The sequence below is a fragment of the Malus domestica genome, chromosome 06, assembly GCF_042453785.1.
Source record: "Malus domestica chromosome 06, GDT2T_hap1".
Classification (NCBI taxonomy): domain Eukaryota; kingdom Viridiplantae; phylum Streptophyta; class Magnoliopsida; order Rosales; family Rosaceae; genus Malus; species Malus domestica.
The window spans coordinates 22,939,917-22,951,062 of record NC_091666.1 but is presented as its reverse complement, the minus strand read 5'-3'; the positions used below and the strand labels follow the sequence as shown (position 1 = coordinate 22,951,062).

Below are 11,146 nucleotides of genomic sequence, written 5' to 3'. Positions count from 1 at the left end.
GTGATGGCTTACGATACGATGGTACTTGCAGTACCTAGGATCGTTCGTTCGATTCATTTCTTCAGGGCGCTTGCACTCTGGTAACTCAATTACCTTCTTTTCCAGCAAGTCATCTAACATCGCATCCACGTCTGAGTCAGGAAAAGGGTACGTCTTTTGCTCCAACTCTCTCAAGGTGTTTTTATACTTGTCTTGGGTGCGAGGAGGCTCACTTCTCTTTGTCTCCTTTGCCTTGGTCTTGGAGGAAATCTTGATAGGCGCAGAGGTGGTCTTGATAGGCACGGATGGGGTTTTGATGGGGGTAGTGTTGACAGTAAAAGTTTCCTTGGCATGCTTTTTTCCAGTCTTGTCCACACTCGGGGCGAACACCTTATCCTTCTTGAAGTGGGTGATCGGCTCATTCTTTCCGTGATTGGCGATACTCAGCTCCATGTCGTGGGAACGCGTTGCCAGCTCCTCAAACGTTCTTGGTTTTATGCCTTGGAGAATGTAATGTAACCCCCAGTGCATGCCTTGAACACACATCTCAATGGCAGAGGTTTCAGAAAGCCGATCTTTGCAATCCAGACTTAATGAACGCCATCTATTGATGCAGTCGACGACGGGTTCCTCCTTCCATTGTTTCGTACTGGTCAGCTCCAGCATGCTTACGGTGCGGCGCGTGCTGTAGAAGCGGTTGAGGAATTCCTTTTCTAGCTGATCCCAACTGTTGATAGACTCGGGCTCGAGGTCGGTGTACCAGTCAAAGGCGTTGCTTTTCAGCGAGCGCACGAACTGCTTGACGAGGTAGTCTCCTTCTGTTCCAGCATTGTTGCAGGTTTCAATGAAGTGGGCGACATGTTGCTTCGGGTTCCCCTTTCCATCGAACTGCATAAACTTTGGTGGTTGATAACCCCTCGGCATCTTCAAAGCGTCAATCTTCTTGGAGTAGAGCTTTGAGTATAGTACGGAATCATGTGAGCTTCCTTCATATTGTGCCTTGATGGTGTTGGCGATCATCTCTTGCAGCTGCTGGATAGAGAGAGACCCCATGTGTGTCGCCGCTTGGTCTGGCTTTAGCATCTCTTCGACGTTCTCCACTGGAGGTTCCTCATCCTCGTCGTTTTCCCTCTTTACTGGATTATCCCCTTGCCTGACTTTCTCATCGGGCTTTGCATCTAGTTGGTTAACGAGGGCTGCGATTTGCAGGTCTTTGTCCTCCACGGTCCTTGTGAGTTTTGCGATTGTTTCACTCATCTGAGCCAGCTGCTCCTCAATTGAAGTTGCTCCAGCAACCATGACTTGCATAGCTATGCCGCTGCTTGAGTCAGCATCAGAAAGTAAGGATTCAGAGTACTTCCTCTGGCTTTCCTCTCTTGGGGCCCTGAGCGAGGCCAGGGTGATCACCGATTTGTGCCTCGGGTGCTCTTGTGCCTTCGGCGGAGTTGATGCAGGGGCGGAAGAGGCGGCAGAAAGAGCTTTTGCCTTGCTTCGAGTTATGATGCCTGAAGTGACGCCCCCTGTCGTGATGACGCTCTTGTTTCTTGCATTGGCAGCGAGAACAACTTGGGCCTTCCTTGACGCCATTTGTGCTTGTTGCGGATTCAAAGATAGAGATGAGAGGTAGAGACTATCCCACCGGGCGTGCCAAATTTGTAAACACGGAAATTCCTGTGATGAATGAGACAAGAACATGTGTACAAAATAATATTTGTATTAATGATTTAGGGGTTACAATCTCTTCTACAAATTTATCCTCTGATTCTATCTTTGAAACGTGTAGATGTAGCGTTGTTGATCCAAGGGTCGTCGAGGCTTGATCTTGGACGAATAGTTGATGAATGATGAACACCTTTTTCAAGGGCCGTCGGGGCTTGATCTTGAATTGGTGGAAGTTCTTCAAGGGGGGCGTTAGGGCTTGATCTTGAAGGAGGATTTCACGAAGAACGAAGAGGGCTTTCTTGATCCTTCGGGATTTTCTTGAGAGCTTCAGAGTTTCGAGGCTTCAAGGCTTTGGTGTGGTGTGAATTCTCTTCCAACTTGGGAGTAGAGAAAGTGTATGCCAAAATCCTCTTTGATTCTTTGATGGAGGAGCCTATTTATAGGCTTTGGGAATGAATCACCACCATCCATTTGTTTTGGTGGATGTTGTAGGTGAATTTTGGTGGGTGTTGTAGGTGAAACTTGGGTGGATGTTGTAGGTGAAACTTGGGTGGATGTTGTAGGTGAAGTGAATGAAGGTTGTAATTTTAATACAATGGTCAACATTTATTACACTAAAATTTCAATGTTTACAAATGTAATCTTAATGCAATGGCTAACATTTATGCCACCGAAATTTCAATGTCTACAGTTTGGTCTTTTCATGGAATACTGGATTGGAGGTAATGTGCATGGCAGCTTGGTTATCACAATACAAGGACATATGTGCCATGCTTGTGAATCCGAGCTCGGAAAGAAGACCTTTCAACCATATGAGTTCACAGGCTGTTGCTGCCATAGCCCTATACTCAGCTTCGGCACTAAATCGAGCAATAACAGTTTGTTTCTTGCTCTTCCAAGTGACAAGGTTCCCTCCAACAAATGTGCAAAAACCTGTTATGGATTTTTTATCAAGGGCATTTCCAGCCCAGTCAGCATATGTTTAGGCCAAGATGTGATTTGATCCATTGTTCTTCATAATTATCCCCCTTCCTACTGAGCTCTTGAGATATCGAAGTATTCTCTTGACGATTTCCCAGTGAACTAAAGTAGGAGAGTGCATGAACTGACTGGCTAGGCTAACTGAATACGAGATATTAGGCCTAGTAATGGTGAGATAGTTTCCCAACCATTCGCTGATAAACACTAGGGTCCGAAAGAGGTTCACCTTTTTCATGCCACTGAAGTTTGCTAGCTAGGGGTGTCCGAGCTGGTTTACATTCCATCATGTTAGCTTCATCTAGAAGATCGAGAACATACTTTCTTTGATTCAAGAACAATCCCTTTGAAGAGGTAGCCACCTCAATTCCAAGAAAGTATTTCAAGGGCCCCAAGTCTTTAATGGAAATTTTTTGGTGAAGTGACTGCTTAAGCGTCTTGATTTCCCACGACCTTCTTGCCATTTAGAAGATCCACCACACTCCATGTCTGGTTGTCATTCAGAGCTTGAAGCTCTTTAGTCATAACATCTTGCCACTCAAGCATGCATGTGGCTTCATGAAAATTCTTTGGTTCGAAAGTGTGGGACAATTTGTTAAGGAAAGAAGTATGAGAAGATGAGAATCTGTGATAAGAAATGGCTGCAGAGATAAGATGCCTTGCAGTGTAAGTAACATACTCTTGTAATCTAACTGGTGGATGTCTATCTCATGTAAGATTTCTTCTTGGTGCACTTATAGCTTGCTGATTTGGTTGAGCTTCTGATGGTCCAAATGAGCTTGGCACTGCATCAATTACACTCTCAGTGAGTTGAGAATTATCAGTGCTGATATGAGCATGAGTGACTTCATGAATTTCTACTGGAATAGGTAGTGGAAATAGGTCCATAAGATCTTCCATATAGCATTAGTCTCCAACCCTTTGTGGAAATAAGGTGAATATTCATCAAATCGCACATCTCTAGAAACTGCCAGCTTCCCCATGTTAGGGTTGTACACTTTGTAACCCTTTTGAGAACTGGCGTATCCCATAAACACACATTTAGCATCTAGAGGGTCGCGTTTGTCACGATGGAGAGCTTGAATGTGCACATAACAAGTACAACCAAAGGTCCTGAGGTGAGACAAGTTTATAGGCCTGCCCTTCATGACTTCAAAATGAGATTTAGTATTCAACACCCGAGTTGGCAATCTATTAATGATGTATGTGGCAGTGAGTAGGGCTTGAGACCAAAATTTCTTAGGAACATTCATTTGGATCATAAATGATCGAGTCTTCTCCAATAAGTCTCGATTCTTTCTCTCTGCCACACCATTTGTTGTGGTGTACCAACACAGCTAGTTTGATGCAAAATGCCATGATTGCTCAAGTAATTACTCATGTTATTGGAAGTGTACTCGGCACCATTATCTGATCTTAACATATATAACTTAGATGAAAATTGATTGGTGATTAGGTTGTGAAAGTCCTTAAAAGCATCAAACAAATCACTTTTTAAGTTTTAAAAGATACAACCAAGTTACTCTAGAATAGTCATCAATAAATGTAACATAATATCTATACCCATCAAAGGATTCTACACGAGAATGACCCCAAATATCAGAGTGAACAAGCTCAAAAAGTTTACTGGTTCTAGAATTAGAGGAAACAAAAGGAAGTCTAGTGGCTTTTGACATTTGACAAGTTTCACACTCCAATGTGTTTTTACAAAAAAAGGGAAACAACTTGGTCATCACATGTTATAAGGGATGGGCAAGATGTTGATGCCAGAGTTGGTGTTCCTGAAATTGGCTTAAGTTGACACTGAGCTTTTTGACAAAATTGGACTCATTTGAGAGATAGTAGAGTCCATTCAAGAAGAACCCTTCACCAATCTTCTTCTGAGTAACTTGGTCCTGAAACACAACATTGTGAGGGGAAAATATGGTAAGACAGTCTAAGGTTTTTGTGATTTTTCCTATTGATAAGAGCTGAAAAGGAAAAGAAGGTACATAAAGAGCAGTGGAATCAGTATGCTCAGTTAGCAATCTAATCTTTCTTTCCCTAGAATAGGTTCCCCTTTCCCATTTGCAACATATACATGAATTGGATCAATAGTTCTTTGAAAATCGTGGAGATTAGATGGTTTATTAGTTATATGATCAGTGGCACCAGAGTCAATAATCCAAAAATCATGTGTAACATTTGCATTAAGAGCAGTGGAAATGGCACTGATAATACTTGGAATATTGCCTTTCGATGTGTTTTTCGAGTCAGCCAAGAATCCAGCAAATTTCCCTAGCATTATAGTAGGGTTTTTAGGTGTCATTTCATCAGGTTCAGTGCTTCCTTGCTTCTTTTGAAGAAAAACAGCAAACTCGTTGATCAAGGACGCATGATTTGTTGAGAAATTGGCCATCCCATCAGTTGAGAAACAAGCTGACTGAAATGCTTTTGGAGTGACTCTACCCTTCCCATCTTTGATCATCCTGCCTTCCCTATCAAACTTAGGCTTTAACTCCGGATGAAGAATCCAACATTTTTCTCTCAAATGTCCCTTAATGTTACAATAAGAACATTTCCAGTCTGCTTTCTTGCCAAGCACCCTATCACCAGTTACTTTGTGATTTGTCTTGAAAACCCTAGCTTCAGAGTTGGATTTGGGCTCAACGTTCATCACACTTTGTCGAGTTTCCTCTCTCTTGACTGCATGACACACATTGGTAAAAGAGGGCAACTCTTGAGTCATTAACAAGTGACTGCGCAGGTCTTCATACTCCGCTCCTAAGCTTGCTAAGAGTTGAAACACTTTGTCTTCATCAGCCTTCTTCAGTAGCACAGCAGAATCAGTCGTTTGTGGACGATACATATCGAGTTCATTCCACATGGATTTCATACTTCCAAGGTGTTGAACAAATGAGTGATCACCTTGCTTTAAACTCGCCACACTTTTCTTCAGTTGAAAGATGCGAACTGAGTTGTTTTGGATGCCATACATATCTTTGACAGACTCCCATAAGAGAAGGGAAGTAAGAGAAGGGAAGACTCTGAGTAGCTGAAAAGCTCAGACAATTTTGGCTCCATGGAGTTAAGTAACCAAGACATGACCAGCTGATCAGTAGCATGCCATGCATCGTAAGTTGGTGAAGTGGATTCTAGGGGCTTAGAGCTTCCATTGATAAACCCTAGCTTTGATCTTCCTCCTAGAACAAGTGACATAGCTCTTGACCAAGGAAGGTAGTTCAACTTGTTCAGTAACATCGAGCAGAGTCGTTGATTTGGATTGTTCTCAACCCCTTGGGTTAAGTTTAGGGAAGAGGATGAGGCACTGTCGGCACTAGACACATTTTCTTCTGCCATCTCTATCGATGATGAGCAAATGAAGAAGTAAAAAAAATGAACAGAGTCAAGACCCTATGGTTGCTGCTATAATACCATGTTGAGTTTTGGTTTCAATATTTGTTGTATATTTCATTATGAAGATTACAAGAGAGTGAAGGCAACTCTTATAGAGAGCCAAAAGAAAGCTACAATAGATTGTAGGATAACTACACAAACACAATCCCTAAAATCTGCCATAACCAGTGGAAAAGCAAAAACCAAATTACGAGTAAATAAGCTTTTACAAGCAACTAAGAAAGGTTGATGTAAGGTGAATGACAAGCTATGGAACGTGATTGGTGAATGACAAGCTATGGAGAAAGGTTGATGTAAGGTGAATGACAAGTTGAATGACAAACTATGGAAAGTGATTGATGAATGACAAGCTATGGAGAAAGGTTGATGTAAGGTGAATGACAAGCTATGGTGAGGATGACAACTCATACATACAACCCATCCATACAAACCAGTTTCAATAGCTCATTTACTCATTTTGTCATGGGTTTGATGAGAAGAGGGAGAGTAACGTGTATGGTGCATATAATAAAAGGTCATCGTCAAAAATATAAGAGGCTTACCTACTTAGAGAGCTAGAGGTGCCACGAACGGTGTTCAGGAGGAGAACAACCTGCATAAAATGAGTTTACCAATTACCATCATGTGCATCTTTGTCTCAAAATCTAAAATTACATAAGAAAAACTTGCATATAACATTGTATTATTGCACCGAAAAATTACAGTTGCGGTAGTCCCATTCCATGTAAATAATTCACTTTCTAGAAATACATTTGATAGGTGCATTTCGGCGTGTATCTCGTATCGTACCTATATATTAAGCACAATTCTATAAAGACTAAAGAAAACTATATATTAATGATACTAAAAAAATCTTATTTTGTGCTCTTCCAAGCATGCAGACCTTTTCAAAGTTCCAACACCACCACCCTTGCATAAAATTTCACGAGTTTTATATAATTTTATTTGGTAATTTTAACTTTCATGTCCCTTATTGAATACATGTGTTATTAGATAAGAAACAAACATGTTAATCGATATTTAATTAATAACTTAATTATATTATTTAATTTAAAAAATTTATTTGACATACTGTGTTGAGATATTTCAAACTCATGCTGACTTGTACTTAACCATTGATGAATCTGGTTAGCAGAGATTCTCTCTCTCGCAAGTCGCAAGTTTTTCTTCACGAGTGGACAATTCTGTGTTAGGTAGGCCCTAAACCCTACCTACTGGTATCACTCCCCTTAATATTTTACATAAAGAATGATAAACATAAAAATATATATTATGTAGAGAGAGGAGATATGAACCTTTTTATCTTGGAATAATTGGAGCTATACAACTCCTATAATTTTGAATTGGAATTTATATTCATTCCAAAACTTTTTGGACGGAATTAGAAACATGTATTTTCGATTTGATTCAACAGAAAATTAGACTTATTCATGAGCGAGAAATAGTAGCGTATTCAAATTAAAATCATACTCGACTAGAAAAATCATAAGTAATGTGAATACAGTAAAGAAGATATCATTTAAGATAAAAGCAAAGGAAACAACACAGTGTCATTGGTGAATTAGACAGCAATAATTGACAAATTAGGATATTAATTAGTTCTTAAGTCCCTTCCATATTTGAGCAACCTCAGCAAGTGACTTGGTAGACGACCCTTCTTCTGCCAAAGCCAATTTGGCAGCCTCTTTATACTCTTCCATCTTCTTCCTTAGCAATTTTCCTTCATCTCCTTCAATGAGGTCCCTAACATAAGTAGCAACATCTTGGCTTTCCACTATTCCCTTCTTATTCTCCTTAACCCCCAATGCAACTTTCAAACTGTCAACTAGAAGCACCTTATTCATCTTTTGCTCTGCATAGAGCGGCCAAGCAATTAGAGGCACACCATGCACGATGCTCTCTAGTGTCGAGTTCCACCCGCAATGGGTCAAAAACGCGCCCGTTGACCTGTGATTCAGCACTTCGACCTGTGGGGCCCACGTCGGCACAACTAGACCCACATCTTTTGTTCTCTCAAGAAACCCATTTGGTAGAAACCCAAGCGGGTTCTCTTCACCTTGGACGCTAAAAAAAGAAGCATTCTTCATTGTCTCGTTTGGACTCTTGACAACCCAAATAAATCTATGCCCACTCAATTCAAGACCCAAGGCCAACTCATTCAGTTGCTCTTGTGAGAGAGTCCCACCACTCCCAAATGAAACAAATAAAACTGACCCATTGGGCTGCTTATCAAGCCACCTCAAACACTCATTCCCATCGATCCCATCTATTGAACCGGTTTTTATCACCGGTCCAACCGGAAAAACCGGTGGAATACCTCTCCCTTGTTCCTTGAGAGCCTTAAAAGCACCCGGTTCCAAATCCACAAAGCTATTGACCATGATCCCGGCAGCCGAACCATACTTCTTGCACATGTGATTCAAAGCTTTGTAGGCCGGGTTGGTCCTATCCTGAAGCGGATCCGGGAAATCTCGACCATGAAGTGGCACACAGCCAGGGAGTTGGACCGGTTCAGGCATGTCCCTATACTCACAAGAAGTTGTCTCATGAAGGTGTGGCATATGAAATATAAGCAACAATCCCATAGCACTAGTGGGGAAAAATATATAAGGAGACACTTGGAATTCAACGGCGACATCAAAAGCGTCCACACCAAAAACATCAACAATAAGTGACACTAGCCGAGTTGACTCGTTTAGTACCCTTACTGAGTCCCGGAGAGCCGAGAGGGACCGAGTCATAGTGAGACCGATCTTGGTCTCCATCCTGATGTCATCAGGGAGGTCGTCGAAGGTCACCGGTGGGAGGAAGACGTACGAAATGGAAAGAGAACTGACCGCTTCGAGGACCTTCTTTTGGGGTGTCAAAAGCGACCCGTCGTTCGGGATGATGAATGTGACGGAGATGTTGTGATGGACGACGAGTCGTTTGGCTAACTCGATGAGGGGAGTGAGGTGACCTATGCCCGGGGTTGGGACAATGGCTACATGGGGTGGCTTGAGCAGTTTGTGGTGGTGGTGGTGGCGGCTGCCGCCGCTATGGCCTTGGGTGTCTAATGCCATGGTAGTTGTACTAGTAGGTGTACAAGTCAAAGGTTTTGGTGCGATGAAAATGAATTGGAAGCAAAGAAATGGTATTTAAAGAAGAAAATGGAAAATAAACGAGATCGCTGCTGTGAGTTGTTTTGCGGTGTAGAATTTTCAATGGAGTGTGGACTGTAGAATTTTTAATTGAAGTGTTATAATTTCGATTATCGTCAAAAAGATAGTCAAATTTCTCACTCTTTCAGTGAAAATGATGTTGTTTTTTTAAATAGAAAAATAAGATATAGACCGTTTGGTAGATTTTCGTCTTGTGTTGCAGAGACTCGCAGGTAAGCGTCAAGTCCGACAGAGAGCTTTGCAAAAATTTTTACTTTGATTTTTGTCTATTTGCGTTTAAAATTTTTTTATTTGTGCGTTTCTTTTGTTTTTTATATATTTTTTGTTTGATAAACTGGAGAAATTTTTAGGTATGACCCATCCAATGGGAGAATGCTACATTCCCCGTTAAAGAATCTTTCTGATTTAGTTCTTAAGAAAATCAATTAAACAAACACTAAATCCAAAAAGTAGAACTTCTCGACAACCAAGCTAACATCACCATGGATAGCTGACGGCTGGAATACTCCTTCAATGAAGCTACTCCACCTGTTCGACTTTTAAACTTCTTTTGAAAAGATGGGAACTGGGAAAAATCATTTTTGTGACTTTAATTTTCTTCTTTTGACAACTACATGCTTGAAGTTTCTTCCCTCTCTAGTTCGGCATCACTGTTAGTCGTACAGACGTAGGTTACCTTGCTATTATATCCTCATAAACTCATGATATAATCATGCGGATATCGACATACGATGAGTGTGCTGGTGAACACTTGAAAGTTAAAGGTCATAATATGCAACTAGTGTAAAAAGTACGAGTAAATTAAAACTAATTCAATCTAGGAGCAAGAGTGCACAGTGCAAGAAGAACCCTTACTACAAATGCAAGTAGTGTTAGAGCATGAAAAAAAGTGCAATAAAAGTAAGAATAATCTCATCCTGAGTAGGATGGATATTACACAATTAACAAGAAATAAACTCTCTACATTGTCAAAAGTAGGTGTCAAAATCCGCCACGCCAATGATCCCTCCTCACGATAGAATTCAGCTATTAAATTTTGAAGGGAACGCAAAACAAAAAGTGTAAGTAAGTAAAACAATAGGATATACTAAAATAAGTATGAAAAATCCATATAATTTTTTAAATCATACTAAAATAAGTATAAAAATCCATATAATTTTTTAAATCATACTACAAATAAGTATGAAAAATAAAAAAGTGAAACGTATAAAAGTAAGGGAAATTTTATTTGAACCGTATAACCTCTTTTTACACTCACTTTACTCTCCACACCCATATTATTTTTAATTAAACTATTAATATCTTTTTAAACCCAATTTTATAACCTAAACTACCCTCATAAACCCAATTCAATATGTAAATTTATCTTTACACCCATACTACTAACTTGTTGAATTTGTGATAACTTTTTCTCTTACAGAATAACCAAATCAATATGATTTAGATTCTGATTTATGCATTCCCTGATTTTGGTTTTTACTAAGTTTGATTTCGAGACTTAATGGTCAGAGGCTACTTGCAGTTTTTCTTTAATCTTGTTATATTTTGCATTTGTTAGAAAAACATCAATTGCAATTTTGTTTGACAGGTTTATATATACAAGTTTAGGTATGGGATTGATGTTTGGTGACACACCCCGACCGAGATCAAGGTATGCTGGTCATCACGTGAGAGTGACGTAGCCATGTGCACAGTGCGGAAGCAATAGATATAAGAAATATACGAATAACTAAAAACCGAATAATTAGAGTGCACTACTAAACAGGAAGTGATAGGAGTTAGTTACAAAAATAAACACTCCTAATCAGAGCATAGTAAGTCTAGGTGCAGTCCAGTAGGACAAGTACTAGTTATACAGTACCAGGAATGTCCTACTATTATTTAGATAGGTCAGAACTGCCAACATCCTCAAGCCACCAACAGCAAGCTTACTTAAAACCTAGAGGGGCGCAAAACAGAAAACGTGAGTG

At 40.3% G+C, this 11,146-nt stretch overlaps 2 protein-coding genes across 2 annotated transcripts; both read right to left on the bottom strand.

Annotated features, from left to right (window-relative positions):
• Positions 1-4,639: 4,639 nt before the first annotated feature.
• LOC139196876 (uncharacterized) lies at positions 4,640-5,596 on the bottom strand. The gene has a single exon (XM_070823226.1). It carries the CDS (start codon positions 5,594-5,596, stop codon positions 4,640-4,642), a length of 957 nt encoding a protein of 318 aa, XP_070679327.1.
• A 1,918-nt stretch (positions 5,597-7,514) lies between these two features.
• On the bottom strand, positions 7,515-9,330 carry LOC103415076 (hydroquinone glucosyltransferase-like). Its single transcript, XM_070823567.1, has one exon. The coding sequence runs from the start codon at positions 9,075-9,077 to the stop codon at positions 7,611-7,613; it is 1,467 nt and encodes a 488-aa protein (XP_070679668.1). The 5' UTR covers positions 9,078-9,330; the 3' UTR covers positions 7,515-7,610.
• Between the last annotated feature and the right edge of the window lie 1,816 nt (positions 9,331-11,146).

Coding starts and splice junctions, on each gene's coding strand:
- LOC139196876 (XM_070823226.1), bottom strand. CDS start 5,596: ATGTATGGCATCCAAAACAACTCAGTTCGCATCTTTCAACTGAAGAAA.
- LOC103415076 (XM_070823567.1), bottom strand. CDS start 9,077: ATGGCATTAGACACCCAAGGCCATAGCGGCGGCAGCCGCCACCACCAC.